Source organism: Salvelinus alpinus, chromosome 20 (genome assembly GCF_045679555.1).
Source record: "Salvelinus alpinus chromosome 20, SLU_Salpinus.1, whole genome shotgun sequence".
NCBI classification, from domain to species: Eukaryota; Metazoa; Chordata; class Actinopteri; order Salmoniformes; family Salmonidae; genus Salvelinus; species Salvelinus alpinus.
The window spans coordinates 43,490,162-43,517,194 of record NC_092105.1 but is presented as its reverse complement, the minus strand read 5'-3'; the positions used below and the strand labels follow the sequence as shown (position 1 = coordinate 43,517,194).

At 43.2% G+C, this 27,033-nt stretch overlaps 1 protein-coding gene across 5 annotated transcripts in view; it reads right to left on the bottom strand.

The window, feature by feature from the left end:
* Positions 1 to 27,033, bottom strand: part of LOC139546945 (kalirin-like) — a 258,891-nt gene that overhangs the window by 70,434 nt on the left and 161,424 nt on the right. For all 5 annotated transcript variants that reach the window (XR_011669290.1, XM_071355934.1, XM_071355937.1 and 2 more), the window contains exons 12-26: positions 25,742 to 25,911; positions 22,762 to 22,936; positions 21,954 to 22,149; positions 20,364 to 20,530; positions 17,734 to 17,853; positions 13,084 to 13,302; positions 12,684 to 12,833; positions 11,814 to 11,928; positions 11,423 to 11,538; positions 5,437 to 5,559; positions 4,794 to 4,976; positions 4,024 to 4,145; positions 3,464 to 3,530; positions 2,725 to 2,834; positions 2,337 to 2,406 (exon numbers count right to left, since the gene is read on the bottom strand). Coding sequence is in view for 4 of the 5 variants with exons in the window: in XM_071355934.1 (XP_071212035.1) it covers positions 2,337 to 2,406; positions 2,725 to 2,834; positions 3,464 to 3,530; positions 4,024 to 4,145; positions 4,794 to 4,976; positions 5,437 to 5,559; positions 11,423 to 11,538; positions 11,814 to 11,928; positions 12,684 to 12,833; positions 13,084 to 13,302; positions 17,734 to 17,853; positions 20,364 to 20,530; positions 21,954 to 22,149; positions 22,762 to 22,936; positions 25,742 to 25,911 (2,103 nt within the window). In the remaining variant the exon portion in view is untranslated. The remainder of the gene's footprint in view (positions 1 to 2,336; positions 2,407 to 2,724; positions 2,835 to 3,463; positions 3,531 to 4,023; positions 4,146 to 4,793; positions 4,977 to 5,436; positions 5,560 to 11,422; positions 11,539 to 11,813; positions 11,929 to 12,683; positions 12,834 to 13,083; positions 13,303 to 17,733; positions 17,854 to 20,363; positions 20,531 to 21,953; positions 22,150 to 22,761; positions 22,937 to 25,741; positions 25,912 to 27,033) is intronic.

Sequence of the window (27,033 nt, the reverse complement as noted above, 5' to 3'; positions counted from 1 at the left end):
GCTTGAGAGGATCTGCAGAGAAGAATGGGAGAAACACCCCAAATACAGGTGTGCCAAGCTTGTAGCGTCATACTCAAGAAGACTCAAGGATGTAATGGATTCCAAAGGGTCTGAATACTTATGTAAATGTTAACATTATTTTTTTTATCCCTTTTTCATGATATCCAATTGGTAGTTACAGTCTTGTCCCATCGCTGCAACTCCCGTACGGACTCGGGAGCGGCAAAGGTCAAGTGCATCCTCCGAAACACGACCCTGCCAAGCCGCAATGCTTCTTGACCCGGAAGCCAGCGGCACCAATGTGTCGGAAGAAACACCATACAACTGGCGACCGAAGTCAGCGTGCATGCGCCCGGCCCGCCACAAGGAGTTGCTAGAGCGCGATGGGACAAGGACATCCCGGCAGCCCAAACCCTCTCCTAACCTGGACAACGCTGGGCCAATTGTGTGCCGCCTCATGTGTCTCCCAGTCACAGCCGGCTGAGACACAGCCTGGGATCAAACCTGCGATGCAGTGCCTTAGACCACTGCGCCACTCGGGAGGCATGTAAATGTTTTCTGTTTTTGCTTTGTCATTATGGGATATTGTGTGTAGATAAGGGAACAAAAACAATTGAATCCATTTTAAAACAAGGCTGTAACGTGGAAAAAGTCAAGGTGTCTGAATACTTTCTGAATGCACTGTATATATAACATTCTATTGGTTGCACACATTTTGTATAATCATTTAGTTTTGAATTCGGCGTCATTTTGTGTATCAGTTCATAAACCACCTGCCATGGAATCGGTACAATGAAAATGACTTCTTTACTTATTTTAGGTTTAAGGAAGTGTGTAGGTAACATTCTTTATTGTAGCGCTATGCAAGTTATTTATTTAGATCCGCCTGCTTGAGACAAATTCAGCGATTGCTATGCTATGTCCGTGCTGTGAAGCAGTCGATCTAGATAAATGTTTTTCTAAGGACCGCCCGTTTGATGTAACGTTGCAGTGAAGTGGATGCAGCCGACCACCAGAGGGAGGCAAATACACGTTTATTCGACGGAGCACGTTTACATGGCACTAGGAAGGTCTGGGCGGCTTTCCTCTGACTTATTTAACGGTGGGAAATCAATAAAAGAATTAATGTAAAAATATACGATTTCACGGACTGTCAGTTTAAGAGGTTATTAAGGATACTATAGTTATCACGTTTCACATTGGATTTATTAACTACAAAAAAGGTAAGACGTGTTTTTCTTTTTAATTCTGGTGTCGCTCTGCACACACAAGCTTGTTAGCTAGCTGGTCCAACGTTAAGCCAAATCTCTGAAGTTCAAAGACATTCAAAGTTCCTTTATAGAACCCGCTCCTCAGTGGGTATAATTCTGTAGACCTAATTCAGATAATGCATGTCATAACAAGAAGATACACAGCGCTTCAAGCCAAGCCTCTTCCTCCACCCTCGTTCGCTGTCTCCCCACCTTCAAAATTTCAGTAGCATTTCGCGCCCTACACTGGTCTATCCAATACATGTAAATAGCTTGCCCGCTCCATAGCAAACTACTTTATCCGAAGTTATTCAATGTCGAGCTAAAATATTTATTTTAGAGGTTTAAAAAGGAACAATAGAAACTGTTACTTATTTTGGTTCGAACCCCCAAAAATATGGTTCTGTTCAGAACAAAACGTTTTGACAACTATTGGAATAATGTCATGTGACATTTTGAATGACATGTCGATGTTTTGTTGTTTCTAGGTGGTGTTATGGTCTCATTGTGTCTATTTAGACTTGTATTCCTGTAACTACACATGTGAAGGTGCAAGAAAATCACATTTAAATGTATATCAAACCATTTTGACATTTTAACCCTGATGTCACACATTTGCTCCTTTATTAATAGAAAGACCCAAATACTTTTTTCCATATATATCACTACAATATGCTTTGCTCACTGCCAATGCTTAATCCAAGTAAGTTTGCAAGAGATTTTCATGCTACTGCATGCCTGCCTATGGTTTATGGGGAAAAAAGGGCTTTATAAAATACTGTACATTTTGTTTGATTGATTACCGATGTTGTATAAACGAATTGCAAGAAGGTAAACAGCATTCACATGTAATTATCAATCAGGAAGCCACAAGTCAGAAGTACCCTGTGGGCATTGTAAGTAAAAGACTTAACACCATGGTCGTATTCACTAGATCACCAAATGGAACAAAACGGACTGAAACAGGGAGGGACTACCTGGGCGTGACCAATAAAAAAATACTAATTTTTGGTTTCCGTTGCAAAACATTTCAATTGTGTGCTCTAATGAACGTGCCCCATTGACTGTAAACAGGATGAGTCTTACCCATGTGACAAAACAATGGCCCACATCTTCAGGTAGCTGCTCATAGTTCACTAGCTCTTTGAGGAAAATGCTGCAATTAAACAGCAAAGAGAAGGTTAACAGTGAGAATACTCACTGGTTATCGTAGAACAAGTATTTCCTCAACCAAAATCACATGAAATAGAACTGATTTGAATTGGTCTCATGCAATAACGTGCACCTGAAACACAACAAAAAAAATCGAATGATATAACAAGTTGGAATCTCTTTCAAATTAAGGATGTGTCACAGATTACACCCTGTTCCCTATATAGTGCACTACCAGAGCCCCGCCTTGGTCAAAGGTCGTGCACTATAAAGGGCATAAGGTGCCACTTGGGACGCATGTCAATTTGAAAGAGATCCCTACCTGTTATGGAAATCATAAATCTCCTGGATGTTGCCAAAGATGATGTGCTCCTTGTTGACGATGCCAGGAGGAATCTCCTCCACCCCACTTGTCATCTCCCACAGGTACGTCTAGACAGGAGGAGGACACAGGAAACATCACATGCTATCATGTCCTACAACCAATCCTCAAAAAAAAAATGGACTTCTCTTTCTTGGACTCACACCTGCACTTGTCTTTTCTTCCTGGCACTGATTCTTCTAAAGGCAGATTCTACATGCTTGCTTTCTCCTATTAAACTTATTGAATGCACTGACTGTAAGCTCTGGGTTTATTTATTTTTTACCTTTATTTAACTGGGCAAGTCAGTTAAGAACAAATTCTTATTTACAATGATAGCCTACACCGGCAAAACACGGACGACACTGGGCCAATTTTGCGCCGCCCTATGGGACTCCCAATCACGGCTGGTTGAAATACAGCCTGAATTCAAACCAGGGTGTCTGTAGTGACGCCTCGAGCACTGAGATGCAGTGCCTTGGACCACTGCACCACTCGGGAGCCCTAAATGTTAATGGATAACTAAAATGTTAATTGTAATTGTAGTACAATGACTGTAGAGTGGTGAAAAACAAAAGACGAAGAAGCTGACTCATTATATCATGAAAACACGCCCTCTTTGAGTACATACCAAGGCCAAAAGATCCATGAAATGAAGAAAGTTTCATTGCCAAGCGAAAATGGACGGGGGAAAGCTTACCTCTAAACATTCATGCAAGTCCCTGACATAGGCCTTCTCAGTCTGAAGGAGTTCAGCCATTATGAACCTGGATAAATACACAAATACAATATATCAGCAACCAGCAATGACATCGTCTGCGTTTCAAACAGCTCCCTGTTCCCGACATAGTGCACTACTTTTGATCAGCACCAATAGGGTGCCATTTGGGACGAACGCGTAGTCTCTTCCCGCAGCCCCATTCCAAGACTACCAATGACAATATCGAGCCATATCACATGAACTGCACCATGAATTGTGTTTTGTTATTTTGTAAACATATTTGAAGTTTTATATACTGCATATAAGAGAGGGATACAGAAGAGGAAGTGAGCGGAGGACCGAACCACTGGCCATATCTGGTCTGGCCACAGCAGACGACAGCACTACCACTAGACCCCAGCACATCATGGAATGTTAAACGTAGGCCGATACACCTCATCAAAAGCCATAGTACTACTATAGACTTCACTACTGTGCAACACTCGCTTCCTCCAGCGGTTTCTCCCTATTCCTCTGTAGGGTCTGTAGTGTGTACTCACTCTTTCTTCCTGGCTGACTTCCTCTTCTCCTCGTTGACCTCGTGGTTGGGGTCGCGGAGCTTCACCTCCCCAGGATCAGTCAGGCTGGCTGGGATGATGTCCAGCTCCAAGTCCTTATTATCCTGTCAGATACAGAGGGAGAGCTCAGCACACGTCCCAAATGGCACCCTATTCCCTATGTAGTGCACTACTTTATACCAGAGCCCTATGGGCCCTGGTCAAAAGTGGGGCACTGCATAGGGAATAGGGTGCCATTTGGGATGCAACATTTCAACATGGTCCATGATGACACAGCACTTACACATGAAATAGACTTTTCGAACAGACTGTGTTTCAATTAGAGGAGGAATTGATGCCTGTGTGTCGAGATGAGGACTTCAAACTGAGATGTGTTAGGTCTTGCCCCTGGTTTTCTTTGCCCCAAGGTGGTAGAGATACTAGCTACTGTAATAAGCTCTGTGAACGTCTTCCATTTGTAAGACAGTCCCTCTGACGTGTATTTGCAGGACCATGCTACAGGGGAGGTGACCACTAAGGGAGCTATGACAACAGCAGCAGGTGAAGGACTATACATTCAAGGGAGCACAAATGAGGAATATCATGTTTGACAAAATTTGTTTCATTCCATACGTCCTTTGAAAACACAGTCATTAGCAATAGAAAGACTAAGCCTAATTAGTGACCAGGGATTGGGGTTGTGTTGATGAATGAGCGTTCACAGCAGGTGGGGTTAGTCCTTAGTCTCATAGGGGCCCTACAGGGGACCTTACCTCGGAGCTGATGCCCAGTGATTTCTCCAAACTAGAACGGTACTTCCCCATCCGGAGGGAGAAGTCTCGGTAGCGCTTGTCCACCGTGGTGACCCACTTCTTCAGCTCAGTGACGTGCACATGGCCCTTTTCCACAAAGCTGTCGGCCAGCTGAATGAGGAGCTTCACCTTCTCCTTGGTTTGCTGTAGGAAGCACATGGAGAGATGACGTGTATAAGTGTGTGTGTGTGTACGTGAGTTTGCCTAACGTGTGTGTGTATTATTAAACGTGTGTGTATGTGTGTAAGCATGATCGTGTGTGAGTGTTTCAATCATCTGTAGCCTCCACACTCCCCATCAGTGTCTAGGCTGACGCTTGAGAGAGTGCATACATGCCTCAGGAGAGATCTCTAACACTTGCTTGCAGCCTGAACCACTGGGCTGTAGACAGGCAGACACAAGGCAGGCTGCAGTGGAAATGTTTGGCTAATATCATACGCAGGTATAGGGTCAGCAGTAAGTGAGGGAGTCTGAGCAGACTCCGAACAGTAGCTCTAGGGCTGCGTACCAGATGGCACCCTACTCCAAAAGTAGTGCACTACATAGGGAGTAAGGTGCCATTTGGGACGTAGCCTAGATCTGCTTCCCAGGTCCAGGTCCACACCTTGGCGGAGACTCTGAATTCCTCGTACTCCTTCAGCAGTTCCTGACTCCTCTCGCCGCTCTCTCCAGGGGAGGTGTGAGTGGAGAGGTAATACTCTCCTGTTTCCTGGATCCAGTCTAAGGCCTGCGGAGACAGACGGGACAGGGGGGAGTGAAGAGAAGTGAAGAGCTCCCTCTTTCCATATTCCTCTCTCCCTCTCTGCATGCCCTCTATCTTTCATCGGTGGCTGTGCTGGCCATCGAAAACAAACAAAACCACCACGTATCCCTGGCTGGGTCTAGTCCAGCGCCAGATGTTATGGACATGCAGTATAAACACAGCACTCGGAGTGCTTGGGCTGCGTTCAGGAGAGCTCACCTGTTTTTTGTTGTTGTTTTTAATTTGTATTTTTAGGGGGTAGATCAGCTTTAATATTGCAGATAGATTGTAGCTTCCATCAACGTAATTGTCTGCATTACTTCCAATCACCCATATATATTTTTGCAAATATACATATACACATAAACTCAGCAAAAAAAGAAACGTCCCTTTTTCAGGACCCTGTCTTTCAAAGAAAATTCGTAAAAATCCAAATAACTTCACAGATCTTCATTGTAAAGGGTTTAAACACGGTTTCCCATGCTTGTTCAATGAACCATAAACAATTAATGAACATGCACCTGTGGAACGGTCGTTAAGACTCTAACAGCTTACAGACGGTAGGCAATTAAGGTCACAGTTATGAAAACTTAGGACACTAAAAAGGCCTTTCTACTGACTCACACCAAAAAAAAGAAAAAAAAGAAAGATGCCCGGGGTCCCTGCTCATCTGCGTGAACGTGCCTTAGGCTTGCTACAAGGAGGCATGAGGCAATGTCCGTACTGTGAGACGCCTAAGACAGCGCTACAGGGAGACAGGATGGACAGCTGATCGTCCTCGCAGTGGCAGACCACGTGTAACAACACCTGCACAGGATCAGTACATTTGAACATCACACCTGCGGGACAGGTACAGGATGGCAACAACAACTGCCCGAGTTACACCAGGAACACATAATCCCTCCATCAGTGCTCAGACTGTCCACAATAGGCTGAGAGAGGCTGGACTGAGGGCTTGTAGACCTGTTGTAAGGCAGGTCCTCACCAGACATCACCGGCAACAACGTTGCCTATGGGTACAAACTCACCGTCGCTGGACCAGACAGGACGGGCAAAAAGTGCTATTCACTGACAAGTCGCGTTTTTGTCACACCAGAGGTGATGGTCGGATTCGCGTTTATCGTCGAAGGAATGAGCGTTACACCGAGGCCTGTACTCTGGAGTGCGATCAATTTGGAGGTGGAGGGTCCGTCATGGTCTGGGGCGGTGTGTAACAGCATCCTCGGACTGAGCTTGTTGTCATTGCAGGCGATCTCAACGCTGTGTGTTACAGGGAAGACATCCTCCTCCCTCATATGGTACCCTTCCTGCAGGCTCATCCTGACATGACCCTCCAGCATGACAATGCCACCAGCCATACAGCTCGTTCTGTGCGTGATTTCCTGCAAGACAGGAATGTCCGTGTTCTGCCATGGCCAGCGAAGAGCCTGGATCTCAATCCTATTAAGCACGTCTGGGACCTGTTGGATCGGAGGGTGAGGGCTAGGGCCATTCCCCCCAGAAATGTCCGGGAACTTGCAGGTGCCTTGGTGGAAGAGTGGGGTAATATCTCACAGCAAGAACTGGCAAATCTGGTGCAGTCCATGAGGAGGAGATTCACTGCAGTACTTAATGCAGCTGGTGGCCACACCAGATACTGACTGTTACTTTTGATTTTGACCCCCCCTTTGTTCAGGGACACATTATTACATTTCTGTTAGTCACATGTCTGTGGAACTTGTTCAGTTTGTCCCAGTTGTTGAATCTTGTTATGTTCATACAAACATTTACACGTTAAGTTTGCTGAAAATAAACGCAGTTGACAGTGAGAGGACGTTTCTTTTTTTGCTGATTTTAAATACACATACATATGCATACATACACATTCATATAGATACATACATATATATACATATCTTTTAAAAATATATTTTCCTTTATTACTTTCTAACCCTACCACCCCTAATTGGAGTAAACTAGTAAACAACAACGCTTAGGCTTCTACTTCCAGCTTGCTAAATACATTTTATGCACAGTCTATTTTACAATAGTTCTATTTTGTATGTTTTTACTCCTGTCCTTCCCTTACCCTCAACCTCTCCCATCTATTTCTGATGTCCATCCGGTTTGCCATATCTTTTTTACTGTGCTCTTTCACAAAAGTTCTGAACCTACTGTATATACATTTTACGGACACAGTATGTTTTATATTAGTTTCTGTTGTTATTAATCCCAACCTTCAGCTCCATTCAACCCCTCCCATCTATCTCTTAGAAACATCCATATTGGATTTCTATTAGCCATATATTTTTCAACTGTTCTGTGATGTCTCACAAAAGTTCTGAACCTTTCTATTCTCATTGTTGTAAATTTGTAAATTGAAAATAAATTTTTTTGCTAAAAGCATTATTATAATATTGATCGATAGACTATGACTTTCCAGATCACCCAGTAGTGCTTTCTGCGGAGTTAGCTCCAGGTAAATATTGCAATTCTTCCGCCATTCCTGGACCTGTGACCAAAAACGAGCTACAGTACATATGGACAGTACCAAAACAAGTGATCTAATGACTCTGTCTCTTCGCAGCAAAATCTGCAGAACTGGGAAGGTTGTATCCCCCATATAAATAACATTCTATTGGTTGCAAGAATTTTCGATAATTATTTAAATTGAAAAATTCTCATTTTTGAATCCGCCGTTGTTTTGCGTATCAGTTCATAAACCATGTGCTGTGGAATCGGTACGTCACAAATCTCTTCCCAACTATTTTGCAATCTATATGGCACGGCTGTCCATTTTTTGGTCATTAAATGATACTGGTATACTTTTTGTATTTATCACAATTGTCTTTAACCAATTATGGTTGTTAAGGCAGGGCCGACAGACAAGTTCCCCCTTCCACTTTCCTCTTCCATTTTTTTGCGGTAATGCTGCAATTAGTTGGTTGTAATTTTGGGTAGAGCCGACATTCCCATATGTTTTTGTTAGCTGCATGTGTGACAACTCCACCAGTCCTATTTATGATATAATTAGTATATTTGAATTTAACTACAATATTTGGTGTATTATTTGTTCTGTCTTTTCTGGTGGATTAAATTGAAATTGCAACCAAATTTCTATGACTTGTTTTAAAAATAGCGATATTTGGGAGATGATTTCCTTTCCACATAACTGAAAGTGAGAGGTTGTAATCTGAATAAAGGGAAAAAGGCCTTTCTTGAACATAGGGTGAGACATTCTTACTAATTTGCTAGAGAACCAGTTTGGATTTATGTATAACTTTTGTATAACTGAAGCCTTTAGTGAGAGGTCTAATGCTTAATATTTGATCATTTCTGCCCTTTGAATTCATATTCATTATATAACTAGGCTTGGTTAATTTTGTACTTCTTGCGGTTCAAAATGAAATGGAATATTTTTTTCTCATAGAATTTTTAAAACTATTCACTAGGTGTAGGCAAGACCATAAGCAAATAGGTCAACTGGGATATGACTAAAGAGTTTTAATCAGGGAGATTTTTCCACAAATAGACAGGTATTTACCTTTCCATGGTAGCAAGAGTGAGATAATATCTTTCTTTCAGGATATGTATACCGAGTATATCCACATCACTATCAGACCATATTATTGGTTAACTACACAGTAATGTAAAAGTTGTATTTTTTTGTGATCCAATACATAATATCATAATTTGGTTGTAATCCAAAGAGGTTAGAAAAAATATCTAGACCCTCTATGAGGCTGTGGAGGGATCCAAATTGTAGATTTAAAAGAAAACATGAATCATCAGTGTACAATGACACCTTTGTGTTTAAGCCCTGTATTTCTAATCCCTTGATATTATTGTTGGATCTGATTTTAATAGCTAACATTTCCATGGCCATAATAAATAGATTTGCCGATAGTGGACAACCTTGTTTTATTCCTCTTGACAGTTTAAAACTTTCTGAGAAGTAGCCATTTTACTATTTTACACCGAGGGTTACTATACATAACTTTAACCCATTTTATTAGAGATTGTCCAAAATTGAAATGTTCCAGGCATTTATATATAAACTCCAGTTGTACTTTATCAAAAGCCTTTTCAAAGTCAGCTATGAATAGCAGGCCTGGTTTCCCATTTTTTCATAGTGTTCTATTGTTTCCAGTACTTTCCCTATATTATCTCCAATGTATCGTCTGATTAGAATAAATAATGTCCGACAAAACCTTTAATTCTATGCGTTATACATTTTGGTAGAATTTTTGCATCACAACATTGAAGTGTAAGGGGCCTCCAATTTTTTTTATGGACTGGACCTTTATATTTCCCACTTGTTTCAGTAATAACGAAATCAGACCTTGTTGAGTGTCTGATAATCTACAATTTCCATAGGAGTGGTTAAAACATCCTAATGACGGTCCTCTGAGTACATAAAAAAAGGTTTGGTATACCTCAATTGGTATGCCATCCAGCCCTGGAGTTTTCCCGGACTTAAAGGCTTTAATTGCATGAAGAAGTTCCTCCTCTGTAATTTCGCTTTCACATGAGTCTTTCTGCACGGTTGTTAATTTTACATTATAAATAGAAAAAAAATCCGTACAATTAGCTTCGGTTAGAGGAGTTGGAGGAGACTGAAACAATTTTTTTTTACAATATATTACAAGGAAATAGAAGGTCTAACAGAACAGATAGATAGCAATAATATATTGTATTGTAAATATATTATTGCTATCTATCTGTTCTGTTAGACCTTCTATTTCCTTGTAATATATTGTAAAAAATAAAGCAAACTGGATGGAATATGGGGAAAAATTGCACCAAATAATTTTTTATCTTCATCTTAGAAATGCTACCAAAAAGAATTTATTTCCTTGGTTTGTATGGACTCTTTTGACCTAAATTGCTTTTGTTTTAGAGATGAGTACTGAATTGCATGGCCTCTAAAGTCACATTTAAAAGTGTCCCATACAATAAGGGGATTTGCTGTACCTACAGTATGTTATTGTAAATGCTGTCCTACTTAAAAACAAGTTATCATCCAATAGGCTTTGATTACATTTCCAATCTCCTCGCCCACGTGGTAAGAGTAATGTATATGCCAATTATCTGATGGTCCGACTGCATTCTATCCCCTATCAACACTTTTTAAACTTTTGGTGACATAAGAAATGACATAAGAAAGTAGTCAAGACGACTAGCTTGGTTGAGCCTCCCCCATGTATATCTCAGTAGGTCAGGATATTTAAGCCTCCATATATCCACTAGTTCCAATATATCCATGACAGTCATGACTTCCTTAATAGCGTGAGGGTGATAGTTTGTAGTGTGATTTCCTTTACGGTCCATTGAGGTATTTAAAACAGTATTAAAATCTCCCACCATAATAATAGAGTCTTGTAGGGTTGATAATTTATTATATATACTTTCAAAGAAGTGTGGATCATCATTATTTGGTCCGTAAAGGTTAATGACCCATACCTGTTTATGGTCCAGTAACATATTTAAAATCATCCATCTACCTTACGGATCTGTTTGGACAATTTGCACATTCGGATCCAAATGACTGTTGATTAATATCACTTTTGAGTTTCTTTCCCCATGGGAGAAGTATATTTCACCACCCCAGTCCTTTTCCCACACAACTTCATCTAAAATTGTTGAATGAGTTTCCTGTAAACAATAGATATTATATTCCTCTTTGAGCCAGGTAAATATTGTTCTTCTTTTCTTATTATCTTCTAAGCCATTACAATTGTAACTGGCTATACTTATATTTCACCATTTACCATAACAAGATACACGTTTCAAATCTATTTATCATAATATATGTTGGTAAATTTACCATTAAAAAGTACCATAGTGATTGAGTGTCCATCTAGCTCACCTGTTTGGCACTGCGTTCGAACACCACGTACTGCTGGCACTGGTCCAGGCGCCGTTTCTTCATGGTCCAAAAGTGCAGAACCCGGTTCTCCCTCTGGAGCAACTCATTGAGGATGGCTAGAGAGGAGAGGGAGACCAGGGAGCACAGACAGAAGTTAGCATATCGTCAACACAGTGGTTTCAAACACAACCCTCACTATTCCATATAGAACATAAGAAACTTTAGAAGTAAGTTCAGCGCTGGTCAAAAGTAGGCATGCAGTGAGTCTGGGGAAACGCACTCCACAAATGAAATATAATTATTATTAGCTACTATATAGGGAATAGGGTGCCATTTAGGATGCCATTTGGGACACACATTATGATCGTGCAATAGGGCTGTTGTGACTGACCTTTAACCTGCTGCTCGGGTCCTCTGGCGTGGCCTGAAGCACCAGGTATACCCACGTTGTTCCTGTGGATATACTTCAGGAATACCTCAGCATTTCTCCTGGCCAACGTGCATGCCTGGGCCACAAGAAGGGACATTGTCGAAACAGGATCATTGCAACGGACGACATATCCACAACTACCATCCAGAATACATTGAAACTGAGGTTAAGATATTGCATGTGTGACACCATAGATACATCACTGTCAACATGGTTATTCGTTTTTAGTTGACAACAAGTAAACTGGCATTCACAACATGTCTTGCAAGAGGTGGACATGTATTTCAGTTCTGTAAAGGGAAAATCAATATGAAACCTAACAGCTACGTGTTGCAGAATACAGATGTGTCCTACTGAAGAGAATCAGACAGACAGAACAGCCCGAGTTCATGGTCTGTGAATATGCAGCAAATTAATGATCAACAGAACATGGGTTGCGTCCCACCCTAATGTATTAGTGTTGCTAATATTGCTCTAGCTATTTATTCTGTAACGTTAGCTAGTTTCAAGTATACTTTTTATTACTGTCGTCCTTACATAGTTAGTGACACCACTGAATTTTCCCTGGAGTTTTTCCATTTTGATTCTAGCTAGCTAGCTGGGTCATTATGCCGTTATGCATTTGCCGCGTTTGGGGAAAAGGAACAAAGAGGGGTGGCGACGGTTCTTGATCTTGAGTCATGACCCAGCTAGTGTGGCTAATAGCTAGCTAGCTACGTTCATCTGTTTGTTTGCTAAGTTTGTAGCTAAATGGGATCGCTACCACCGCAGACAAAGGAGGCACAGGGAATAGGGAACCATTTGAGACACAACCATGTTGCTCTGCTGTACCTTGAGGAAGGCTTCCTTCTGCTCCAGGTGTTTGCTGATGAGGGGGATGACATGGTCAGTCTCGGCCATGGCTCCCAGCTTGTCATGGCCACCACACCAGTCCTCATCCCTCCTGTACTCCTGCTCCAGACTCTCCAGCACACTGCACACCTGAGGAGGGCACAGGGGTCTCAGTTAGTCTTCATGCTAGGTTGGACACAATTTCGAGGTGCCATCACAGAACCGGACATTCTACCAATATGCAGCCTTTTCTATAGCGACAGGTTGACAAGATGGAGGCCCTCCAGACCACCACCACCATTTGTCTCAATGGATGGGAAATGCTTGAGGTGGTTCTTGAGTGATTGCGCCACACCTAAAAACAAAGGGAGCGCTATGTTGGGGTGGTGTGGCCACACACCTGCTCTGAGGTCTTGTAGAAGGCCACAGAAGCGTTGACCAGCTTGAGACGATCCTCCATCTTGAGCATGAGCTGTTGCCAGTGCATGGCCACCTTCTCGGCGCAGGCCCGTATGCCGTCCGGGTCAAAGTGGCCCGCCTGGAGCATGACCTCAGCCTTCTGCTGCACCTGCAGGGCACTCTGGTGGGTCTTCTGGAGGGAATTGGCATGGAACAGGGACTGAGGGGGGGGGACACAGAGAGAGAAGGAGAGAGAGGGGTTGTTTAGGTTCAGGGTAAGTGACATGACAATGTTACATGATCATGTGTTCATTTTAACAGTGTAAATATGATGTGTTTTTACAAACTGAACATGTGCCAAGACTTTATGTATTCTTTTGTTGAAATGGGTTTTCTACGATGTTGTTTTTTGGGGCTGAACCATAGGTGAGGAAAGCATGGTAATGTTAACCCTTTTTGCCTAAAGACTTGATATATGCCATTGACTGTAGTCCAGTCTAGTCTGGTGCTTGCAAGGCATTTTGGGAGCTCGGGTATCCTTTGGACGTCATTGCCTATGTGATTAAAACCTTGCAATAAATGATGATTTAAAGTTGATTTTTGTTTTTATAAAAAAAAAGATGCAAAAATATGAGAGGCTTAAAGATAAGTGACATTTCATTAGCTACTTGTCTGGAGCTGTCGAAAGATACTGTCACACTAAGAATAAATGCAATTATCTTTCCATATGGCCTCTCCATTTCTATATCCCAAATTGCACCCTATTCCCTATGAAGTGCACTACTTTTGACCATGACCCTGGTCAATAGTAGTGCACGATATAGGGAATAGGGTGCAATTTGTGATGTAACGTCATCTGCACTTCTTCTCTCCTCATTTTCCCTCATCTCATATATACTGTGTACAAAATATTAGGAGCACCTTCCTAATATTGAGTTGCACCCCCCTTTGCCCTCAGAACAGCCTCAATTCGTCGAGGTATGGACTCTACAAGGTGTCGAAAGCATTCCACAGGGATGCTGGCCCATGTTGACTCCAATGCTTTCCACAGTTGTGTCAAGTTGGCTGGATGTCCTTTGGGTGGTGGACCATTCTTGATACACACGGGAAACTGTTGAGCATGAAAAACCCAGCAGTGTTGCAGTTCTTGGCACACAAACCGGTGCACCTGGCACCTACTACCATACTCCATTCAAAGGCCCTTAAATATTTTGTCTGGCCCATACACCCTCTGAATGGCACACATACACAATCCATGACTCAATTGTCTCAAGGCTTAGAAATCATTCTTTAACCTGTCTCCTCCCCTTCAACTACACTGATTAAAGTGGAGTTAGCAGGTGACATCAATAAGGAATCATAGCTTTCACCTGGTCAGTCTATGTGATGGAAAGAGCAGGTGTTCCTAATGTTTTGTACACTCAGTGTACGTTGTCCTCTAGAAAGAGAACATTCAGTTGTAACAGTGTCAGTGTTTTTGCTTGGCTAGGCTGCACTACATCACAAAGGAAAACATAAATCAGAATTGAACAGAAATGCATTTTAACAAGTCTATTCAATCTTACAGAATTAAACCCATAGAGGCAAACTACCATGTTGTGCTTTTCCGGTCAGAACCAGGCCTGATTTACAACTATAAATCCACCAGAGAAAGCTAATACAGGAGAAAAGGGAATAAAGCCGTCAAGAATAATTCAACTTTTCTGCACTTACACAAGAATGAGTGCAGTATTTAACTTTAAGTTACTACTTAATCAAAAACATTACAAATTATGTATTATCATACACAAAAAAACAGGAATTGTTTCCAAAGGGAATACGAGCAATTGAGTTTGTCCTTTGAATGAAAAATCCATTGAAAATATCTGCAGAATAGGAACGAGAAGAAAATGTACCGTTACATAACAAATATGGAATTTAATTTCTACACGAGTCCCATTACCTAACTCTAGAAGCCTTCCTAAACTATAACGTAAAGCAGAGTCGCATCCCAAATGGCTCTCTATTCCCTTTATAGTGCACTACTTTGGACCAGGGCTCATAGGGCTCTGGTCAAAAGTAGTGGACTTTAATAGGGAATAGGGTGCCATTTGGGATGCATCCCAGGTTTCTGGTCCACAGCTAATGGAGGGCCAGGGAAATGCTGACTCCCCATGAAAGCATAGGAGCCATAAACCTTTCATAAAGCATCAATCTTATAGGAGTATATATCACATAACAGTCACTGGTTCATCTAGAACGCTCTGTCAATGTAGTTACTTTTACAACATCCATTTTGCATCTAATATGATATAGTCAGGGAGATCCAGACTTAACTCCCTTAAAGGGTCATCTATGATTGCTACATCTATTTGTTTTACTTTTAGAATTATTGATACAATCAGGTCCAAAATGATTTCCTTGATAAAGATGAGCAAAAAAGACAGTATAATAATATATTATGTATATTAATACAAATACTGGCTATTCTTTATGCTCACAAATGCAGAAAATTCTATTATTTTACACTAATACAATTTCTCAGAGAAAGAGATTTTGTTTAATAAGTATATACAGTATATTTTTCCTCTCAAAGACATATGGGTGAAAATGATTGGCATCCCTGTTTTCAATACCTTTCAATACCTCACCATGCGAGGATATTGGCACTGAGCCTTTTTGTAAAATGTTTTATGAGATTGGAGAACACGTCGGGAGGGATCTTAGACCATTCCTCCAAACAGAATATTTCCAGATCCTTGATATCCTTTGTCTGCTCTTATGAACTGCCCTTTTCAATTCAAACCACAGGTTTTAAACAGTGTTCATGTCCAGAGACCGAGATGGCCATTGCAAAATGTCAATTTTGTGGTCAATTATCCATTTCTTTGTGAATGTTGATGTCTGCTTGGGGTTATTGTCTTGCTGGAAAATCCACTTGCGGCCAAGATTCAGCCTCCCAGTAGGGGCAACCAAGTTGTTGGCTAAAATGTCCTGGTACTGGGTAAAGTTCATGATGCCGTCGACCTTAACAAGCACCCCAGGACCAGTGGAAGCCAAATAGCCACATAACATCAAAAATCCATCACCATATTTTACAGTAGGTATGAGGTTATTGTCTGCTTATGCATTCTCATTTAGGCACCAAACACACCACTGGTGTGCACGGCCAAAAAGCAAACATTTCATGTCATCTGACCAAAGCACCAGGCGTTTACATTTTGTTGGATGACGTGAAAATTGAGATCTTTGGCCACGCACACCAGTGGTGGATTTGGCGTCGAAATGACGCATAAGCAGAAAAAAAAACATATCTACTGTACAATCTGGTGGTGGATGATCAAGGATGTATGGCGGGATGGTCTAAGATCCCTCCCAACGTGTTCTTCAATCTCATAAAACATTTGAGAAAAAGGCTCAGTGACGTTACCCTCGAAAGGTAAGGTATTGAAAGGGATGGAAAAAATGAATGCCAATCATTTTGAGAGAAAAAAGTATCACTTGTTAAACAGAAGCTCTTTCTCTGAGCAATTGTATTCGTATAAAATAATATAATTGAATATAATTAACCTTTTTTTTTTGCATACAATACAGCTCAGTCTTTGTATTATTTATTTGATTATTTATTTCATGCTAAAGGTGCAGGTCATTGATTCTTGAAGAATATGTAACTTATAAAGGCCTCATCGTGAGTTTGGTTCAACTGTCGTGTCCCATCAGTACCCAAAATATAAGCTTGTTTTACCTCATCCCTCAGCTGTTTACCAAAAAAAGTGGCGGGGTGTCGCTGTGTTGTCGTTTGAATCCCAGATTGCCCTTTTCTCTCTATAGGTCCTAATAGAAACCTGATGGGAAACAAATGTATTTACCCTAGAAAGCCAACACAGTGGCCTATCTCTCCCCATACCAAAGAGAGGAAAGGATGGTGATTACATTAAGAAAACTCCCTCTACACCCTGCACAGTGATTTAATTAAAGTTACTAATAGGTTCTTAAAGGGCTTATTTTCATTCCCCCCAAATCGATTCCAGAGCTGAGCTGGAAAGGATTCAGCACACATGCACATGCTCACACGCCTGCACGCACCCACACAAACACACAAGTATACACACGCAAACACACGCACATATACTTAAGTATACACACACACACGCACACAGTCTTGGGTGGTGGTTCTTGGGCTGGAACAGGCCTCCGGATCCAGGCTTCACTACTCGGAGTCAGAGCCACAGCAGAACCAGACTGTGTGCCAGGTCACCAGCGTGCTGTGTGTGTGTGTGTGTGTCTGTGCTGAAACAGGACTTTACCAAGCAGCCCCATCCTGTGTGTGAGCGCTGCCGTCATGCTCAGAGCAGCAGCTATTTAAAGAGCTGAAGGAAAACAACCAGTGCACTGTTTTCCCCAGATAGTGTGTGTGTGTGTGTACGCCTGAGCCTGTGTAACATTGACAGACAATGTTTGCGCGGGTGTGTGCATCTGCGTGTGTGTGTGTCTTAACGGTATACGGAGTTCACACCAAATATGTCTTTGCGTTTAGCTGTGTTGTGTGCACACGCAAATGCAGAGTTTACACTTCGTGCACGCTTGTGTGTGTGTGTAGTTTAATGACAGCGCACGTTGCAGTGATTAGCCTGGTCAGTCAGCCTGGTTTTGGGGAGGGGGGAGCGGTTACCTCGATGGCCAGCTGGAACTGCTCATGCTCCCTCTGCAGTTGCTCTGCCTCTGACAGCGAGCTGGCATTCACCATGCTGGCGTTCAGCATGGACTCCCCGTTCCGGATCCAGCCCAGGACCTGCAGGGGGACACACAGAGAGGAGAGGAGTTTAGAGTTTACATTGGTACAGTACAGTTAGATCTAGGCCAGAGGAGGCTGGTGAGGGAGGATGTCTCATAATAAAGGCTAAAATAGAATGGTACCAATCCTGTGTGTTTGATGTGTTGGATACCATTCCATTGATTCCGTTCCAGCCATAACTATGAGCCTGTCCTCCGATTTAATGTGCCACCAGCCACCACTGGTCTGGGCAACCATCAGCTCACGGGAAGCTACGGTCAATGTGGCTAGAAGAACTGGTTGGTGTAACGTAACATAATACAGTATTCAATAATGTCACTTTTCTATGACTATGAACATGCTCAGTCATGGTTCGCCTCAAACAGCAGTTGAAAACTGAGTCAGACCTAGAAATACAAAAGTCAGGCTTATGTAATGCATATCTAATGCGATCCCAAAATAAAGCATGAGATCAAACTAGAGGCACAAAGAGCTTTGGTATAGTTAGTTGAGCTTCACGAAAGCACAGCTTGGTGGCATAGTTGAACATAAACAAGGGGATAAACTAGGATTAGCAGTAGTATAATCTTCACGGGCATATTAACGATTAGATATTACATATGTTCCCTTCTGTTCATTTAGGAATCCCATGAGGGATTAGAAACATATGGATCATTTTTTTTCTCTAGCTTCCTAAAACTCAGAGACCGGCTGTGCAGAGGATATGGCTCATCAGTACCACTCTCTTTCTTTCTACCTCTCACTCTCTTTCTTTCTTTCTTTCTCCCTTTCTTTCTTTCTTTCTCCCTTCCCTCCTGCTACACCCTCTTTCTCTTTCGCTCTCTCACTCTCTCAGCCCTTCCCTTTGCTACACCTTTTCCCCCCCTTCTTCCCTCCCTCCATTACCAACCACACTACCTGGACTGGGCACAGTCCCAGAAGCCTCCTTTATAGCTACTCTCCAGCAATCAGCCCTATTACCATTAGAGTGCGTCATGCAAAGTGGAGCCTCTTCACTCCCAGGTCCCCGGTGAGAGCAGTTTGGCCCTCAATTACAACAGTCCAAATGAGATTAGTGCAGAAGGAAGCTGGCGCGAGATGAGGAAAGAAACCGCGGACGGTGTGAGGGAACCCAACCATCTGTGGCAGGGTTATGAGGCTGCATGGCTATAGATTTTTCACCACTAGCTAGCTAGCGCTACTGCAAATGGTGATGGGATTTGCAGTAAGTCATAACATGAGTAATTCATCTTCCACGAGCCGGAATGACTCATAGGAGCCTGTCTCCTGTTGCGTAAGGCAGCTTGACGTACAAGTACACCCCCTGAACAGGACACTAGTCTATGACAGAGCCTTACTCCCAATCTACCTCCTTAACACAGAGTGTCAAGTAGAGACGGATTGGGTCCCATTCCTACAGTCTTAGCTATGATTCGGCCGGGGATCGAGCTCCCAACCTTCCAATCTCAGGGCGGACACTCTAACCACAAGGCCACTGAGTCGGTTCACTGATCTAACAGTGCACGCTGTTTCATTTATTTCTCCTTTATATATATATATGTGAGGTACATTTTCACCAGGGAAGTACGACTGAGATCAACATTTTGCTGGGAGCCCTGAGACTTGAAAAACGGTCAATAACAGCAAGAGCAGTAACTCTACTGACTTTCTACATGTGGCGTACATTATGTGTGTCACTAGCACTGCGACAAACATCATCCATTATTTACGGAAACTGCAGCATTTATCCAATAAATATCCACCTGCATTGATATTGAGGCCGAATCACTCATTGTTATATTTCATTTGACTTTAAGAGGTGATTTGCTACGTGGATGGTCCGGCAGACTTCAGTTTGAGAGAGCGATCCAGCAGATTTTATTCCTCTGTATTTCCACAGTTTGTCTATTTCTTGTATAGTGAGGAAGGCACACAGCTAAATGTGCTCTCTGTCAAACTGTCATTCAGATTGAAATTTCCCCAGAGAGCTTGCTCTCTCAGAATGCGTCCCAAATGGCACTCTACTCCCTACATAGTCCATAGGGCTCTAGTCAAAAGTAGCGCACTATATAGGGAATAGGGTACCATTTGAGAGGCAAGCTCAGATTGACACAGACAATACATTACTAGTCTGTCTGAGAAATGATTCAATAATCGAGTTGAGTGCTTTTCAATGGCACTGGCATACATTGACTTCACATTTGACTCTGGGCCATACAGGCAGATCAGTAGGCAAAAACGTTTGAGAGGAGTGAACAGCTGTCTTCACCAAGAAGCTAATACAAGCCAGTCATTGATCAAATATTGAATCACTGCTGGCAGCCATGCACTCACACTGACTGTTTTGATGTAGGGTTTATTCTGCTGGGTGGATGTGCGTGTATATTTGCACGTGCGGGTTTGCATGTATGTGTGTGTGTGTGTTTGCGTGAGTGTGTGTGTGTGTGTGTTTGAGACAGCCCTGGACTCTCACCAGCCCAGTTCGCCCTCGTTACCCCTATAATATATAAGCATGGGTGTACACCCACCTGTTTGACCTCTGACTGCAGGTGGCGGAGCTGCAGACACTCCTGCAGTCTCTTCTGGGTCTGGTCAGCGCTGACGTCCAGCTCATGCTGCTTCTCATGGAGGAACTCCAGCAGCTCCTGGACCTGAGTGGCCAGATCCACCTCTTTCTCCCCAGTCAACTCAATGCCTAGAACACCACACAGGACCATGGTCATTACGACATGAAATCATACAGTCACAAGTAGTTACATACCATAAATGAAGCTATGCATTTGTCTTGTTTTCAGACAAACTGGTTGAAACAATGTTGTCCCCATGTTATGTCAACCAAATAATGAAACGTGATGGTGTTGAATTAACGTGGGAAACTGATATTTATTTTCGTCTTTTTTTCACTGAACTTTAAATCCAATGAGATGGTTAGCATTATTGTTGAGAGCCCTACTGGCCCAGGTCAAAAGTAAAACACTATATAGTGAACGGGGTGCCATTTGGAATGCTCCCATACAGTTGAGTGTTTCGCCGTGCAATAGGGGTGACCTCATAAGGTAATATAAACTGTACCACTAGGTGGAGCTAGTGCACCAGTCCTTCTCCAATGAACACCAGCTAATTTCTTTCCGCCTTGTTCTTTCTCAACGAATTAAATCACCCGACTTAAAAAGACAACACTTCACTTCAATGTCTAATTAAATTATTACTGTGACTACCCAAAACCACAGGGTTATCAAGTGTATCTGATGAGACAAGAAAACAGTGTGTGCGTTCCAAATGGCACACGATGCGCCCTGGTCAAAAGTAGTGCACTTCAGAAGGAATAGGGCGCCATTTAGGACGCAGTCATAGCGAGGAGGAGTACCACTCCAAAAAACATCAATACAAATGTCTATACTGTACAGTTTAAAATGTGACCCTACACTGGGCTAATTTAATCTTCCAGGGGGAAATATTGTAGAAAGTCCAGCCCACACCTTTGGAGGGCTTAAGTCTCCATTGGTCAGGACAGAGGGGGATGTCACAGACCACACAGTCCATGAAGGGCACACGAGGGTGGCCCAGATTGAGTGCTTTTCCCAGAGTGCCATTTGGGATGCAGACCAGGCCTAGTATTAAACCCCATGCAGTGCAGTGAAGACGGTAAGAGGATTGTGCTGAGGGGAAAGGTAAGCCTTGCTTTTCAAACCTAATTCCTGACTCCTCTCCCTCTCTCCAGATGGTGAACTCCACAGATGTTCAGATAAGACTTCGACTACCCCTCTGAACTTCTACTGCTACCACCCTCCCTCCATCCCTCGCTACTATCAGATCCTTCCACATGAGCCCAAGTCAGGTGGCCGGTGGGTGGACGGCTGCTCTCTCTGAGTTGGCAGGGCAGCAAACCTACCCATTTACTCTCCTGTCCCTCTCTCTTAACCCATTCTACACCTAGTCCTGTTACATACCTGTAGCTGTAGACTCTCATGGCCGAACTACACACCATGTGAGTTACGCAACCTTTACATCATGCGGAACAGAAACATCCCGTGACAAGAGGGTCATTAGGGAGCAAAAGAGATACAGCTGAGTGTTTCCCCCGATCACTGCGCAATATGAGTGGCTGTCAGTGTTACCTGAGGCCTGGACCTCCATGATGTACTGGTGCAGGTCCTGTCCTTGCTGCATCACCTCGAAGGTCATGCTGTTCATGGCCAGCTTGCGCTCCGTGTGGCGCTGCAGCCGCTGCTCGGCCAGGGTCAGGTCCTCCGAGTTGAAGTCGTTCACCTGGCGCAGCAGGTCCTCGTTCCACGCGTCCAGCTCCGCCGTCACCTGCAGGGAGAGCAGAGGGCAAAGGTCAGAGGTTAACAATGTTGTTAGTGTTACACCTGGATGGCACACCTGGGGGGGGCCGTATCAAGCATCTCAGAGTACGAGTGCTGACCCGGGATCAGGTCCCCTCTGTCCATGTAGTCTTATTCATTGTGATCTAAAAGGAGAAACTGATCCTAACCCTACTCTGGGATGCTTGGTACACTGAGTCTTGTCATTAAGTCATTATGTGCAGCTCAGATGATATGGTGAAACAATAACACAGACAAATCCCTTAGGCATACTGTACATGTATAAGAACAGTATATAGCTCTCCCCATATTATATCTCATAATGACACCATTGCATAATACAAACCCAATGGTAATTCACAGCACGTCTCAGGTCTAGGACATTCTAGGAGAGCAGCACTGCACTGCACGCAGTTGTCTATCAAAGTCAACTGACATTAGGTCTCTCCAAGCCTTACGCTACGATCATTAGATTACTGTGTGGCCAGCAGATGGGCACAGCACACAGTAGCTCCCCCATACCCCCCGCCCCCCACTCCCATCGACCGGCCACCTGAGCCCCCTCTCCCCCCTCCCCCAGCCGCCGTCTCTCCGCTCACACCTCGATGGTGTACTGCTCAAAGATGCGTAGCTGCAGGAAGATATCCAGTTTGATTTTCCTCTCGTGGAACAGCTCCTCCATCTGGCCCTGGGCCTCGTCCAGGTGCTGCAGGACACTCTCGATGTGGGCGATGGAGCTGTTGTGGGGCATCTTGTTGGTGGACATTGCAGCGTCCCTGGAGCCCAGAGAGCGAGAGAGCGAGAGAGAGCGAGAGCGAGAGCGAGAGAGCGAGAGAGCGAGAGAGCGAGAGAGCGAGAGAGAGAGAGAGAGAGAGAGAGAGAGAGAGAGAGAGAGAGAGAGAGAGAGAGAGAGAGAGAAACCTGAGCTGTGAGCCGGGCAGTAATAAGACTAAGGCTCAAATGTCAACCTCTTAACGTTATCCCTTTATTGCGCACTATCTTTGACCAGGGCCGCTAGGACCCTAGTAGTGCCCTATAGAGAATAGCAAAATAGACGCAATGGGGGTGTTCTTGTCATGGTGTTAAGTGTTCAATAAGAGAGGTTGTAAAATATGTAATAAAGGAGACAGACAGCTCTATTGAATAGCCTAATTGCCCACACTGTAAAGGCACTGTAGTCCTTTCCTGCAGTCAAATGACCTAGTGTCAGAAATATATATATATTTTTAGAGAAACGAAATGACAAAATGTAGACCTACAGTATCTTTGCTAAATAAGTTAACTTGAAGCCATTTGCAGTCCACATTGTTCTAAGTGGGTTCAATAGCATTCACACTGCCATAGGAGTCAGGACTACTGTACATTGCATTATGGCTGAGCAGGGACATGCCAGACTTTGTCAATAAGCAAGATTAAATGAATTATTGATAAGGCCTAAAAAGAGAACAAATAATTCTAATAACATTTTTAACAACAACTTGTCTTAAATAGGCTATGTCACACTTACAGGCACCATCATTTCTCCCCGTGGGCGTATAATATTAAAACAACGCAGATATGGAGGGTCTTACACGCATCCAAACTTTTCACAGTAGCTGGACAAAGATCCAATATGGATAGAGAGGGAGAATGTCCACTCAGAGAATGTCCACTCAAATAGGTCCGTGTTTTATGAACAGAATCGGAACCATCTTACAGATCAGATCACATTCACACATCTCCAGAGGTTTTATTGCATGCGCGCCACAGACATTGTCACCATAAAACCAGGAAAGGGGAATCATTCTAATACGTTCGGTTGTAATAGAATTAACAACGACAACAACAACAAAAATAAATACATGTGACGAGATATTAAAATTACCAGGATAAAAAAAAAAAACATTTCTGTTGAACCAGCCTTCGTTACAGTAAGGGAGGGCTCGGGGTTTGAACATATGAAACTGAAAACAAGCACTTTTTATAGGTTACAGATAACTTCTAAATACAGGGTTCAGCCTTTGTTATAGTTGGGGAGAGCTTGGGTTTTGAACATATGAAATCAAGCAATTTTTTACAGGTTACAGATACATTAACTTCTAAATATGAGGTTCACCGGTATACACCGAGTTATCCATTTCTCGTTTCATGATGGGCATGGACACGTAGTCTACATCATGGAGAGGGTTTTACGCACGTCCAAAACGGGACCTGCACGGCTAAAATAATGTAGGCCTGCCTACAATACCAAGATACAAATGGAATGTCAGCTCACTGTTTTACTCCTCTCAAACTTGATATTTTAATAAAGCTTTGGTGATTAAGATGTATTTCCACACGGTCTCAGGAGCCAAACCCTTTATCCACAGTCTTGACTACTTTGCGATTGCATCGGGCAGACACAAAAACTGCCTTAATTGAGAGGAGGGGAGGCTATGCTTGGACAGTGATCGGCACGGCTGGATAGGCTGCATTTCCGCTGTCAAAATTCATGCCATAACCAACTGCGTTACAGCTCAAACCAGCTTTTGGTTGGTCTTAAATATCCCGAACCAGCGCTGTCTGAAATTAGCACTTTGGATCAGGTTTTTAAGGACACGCCTCAAATATTTCCACCCCGACCATCTGAGCGCAAACGAGCAAACGATATAAGACAGGTAACCTGGTTGTTAGGGCTGGTAAATGCCTGTGTGCCAGTTTTAACATGAAGAAATTGCAAACTTAACACCAGCTGAAAAAAAATGCCCTATATCTGACATGGTACAGGTGTCTTATTTTTTTATACTTTTGTTTTATATTACATTTGTTTAAGACTACCAGTCTGTGTGACCCTGATTTAGCCCACTGCAGTAAAAGGTTAACACACCTGCCCCTGGAGTGGATTAGCAATACAACACCTATCACAATGTAGTATTAGACTTGGTGTGCGTCCCAAATGGCACCCTATAGGATGGGACACGGCCTTATAGTGCAGCAGTCTATATATGGTCTCGGACACTTAACTCTCTCCCACACAAGGGTCCGAGGCCCATAAAACAAGCGAGGGCGTTTTGTTGACTGCAGTGAGTACACTCTTAGACAAAAAAGGTGCTATCTACAGTAGAACCTAAAAGGGTTCTACTGTCCCCATAGGAGAACCATTTGAAGAACCTTTTCCCCAGAGGGTTCTACATGGAGAACCAATTTAGAACCCTTTCCCCAGAGGGTTCTACATGGCCCGAAAATAGTTCTACCTGGAACCAAAAAGGGTTCCCCTATGGGGACAGCCAAATGACCCTTTTAGAACCCTTTTTTCTAAGAGTGTCCATATAAATCGTCTCAGAGTAGGAGTGCTGATCTAGGATCAAGTCCCCCCGTCCGTGTAATTTAATTCATAATGATCTAATAGGCAAAACTGATCCTAGATCAGCCCGTAGTTCTCCCCACTGTCCCCTGGTGGAGGCCTCTGTAGCACACTGCGGGGTGAAGTTTCCCCTAGGTTCAGATCTAGGATCAGCTTCCCCCATTCCTAACCTTATCCATTAGTGGGGGAAATTTAGAACTGACCCCAGAACACCATATAGGGGCAACTTCACCCTAAATGTAGCACATACAGCACTGACCTGAGCTGCTGGATGAGGTCCTCTCCCTCCTTGATGACGTTGAGCGTAGCCTCCAGGGTGGCCGTCTGCTGCTGCTGGAACTGCTTGATGAGCTCCTGGACTGACTCCACTGAGTCTGAACACACCTCCTCCACCAGCTCCTTCTGCAGGTCCTCCATCCACGTCCACAGCTGGAGAGAGAGAGGGAGGGCGGGAGGAAGGGAGGGTGAGAGGGAGAAAGTGAGAGAGAGAGCGAGAGAGACGTTACAACAGAAAACAACATAACTCACACATTGAGGGTCAGACTGTAATGGATACAATGGGTGAAACTTTAAGCAGCAATAGCAGCAACAGTAATGCATTGACTTAGTAAAATAGACAATACCTTTTCGGTTTTGCTTCATATGTATAATACATACGCAGGACGAGTACTCAGCATATACTGTATCTCACTTTAGACTAATTGTTTGACAGCGGGGAAGAAAGAAATCCATTTTCATTTCCATCTCCACAATTAGAGAACTGCTCTCAAAAGGCACCGAAAACAGACGCCCATTTCTCAAACTACACCGCTTTCTTTAATTTTTCACCGAAAAAAACCGGCACTTTAATATTTCAATGAGGGAACAGGAGCTTGAATATACAATTACACACAACACCTGAAGCATAATCCGAGTAAATTGGCAGGAGACGTTTGGTTGTGTTGAGGGGGAAATGAATCGCAAAGTTCAGCACCTGCTTTATCATCATTTCAGTATCAGCACACGCTAGCTTGGCAAGACTGTGTCCCAAATGGCACCCTATTGCCTATTCCTTATATAAAGTGAACTACTTTTTTACCAGGGCCCATATAGGGAATAGGTCGTCATTTGGGACGCAGACTTCCTCACCGTTCGTAGTTAGTTCAAGCTGAGATGCACCGTTGAGGTTTTTCCTATTTACATAAAAATGAACTTGCTGGACATAGATTTGGCCTGCTAGGCCTGCTGGTCCTCAAAGCATATTCATAGGACATTACGGTAAAAGTAACGCTGCTCTGCCCTTCTCACTCTCCCAGGGTGCAGTGTGTGTGCGCGCGGGCGAGCCTGTGAAATGAGTTACTCTCATAACAGTTGATCTAGTATGAAGAGTTTCATTATTTTAGCCATGACAATAACGGCCCTTTACCCCGAATGCACCAAGCCATTAAACGATGCATGGATTTACTGCTTGCTAAGTGTTCCTCCACAGACAATAACTGGAAGATGGAAATGAGTCAAGATGGTGAGCACTACAACGAGAGCACTACAAGTGGATGCCCAAGTGTGGTTCGC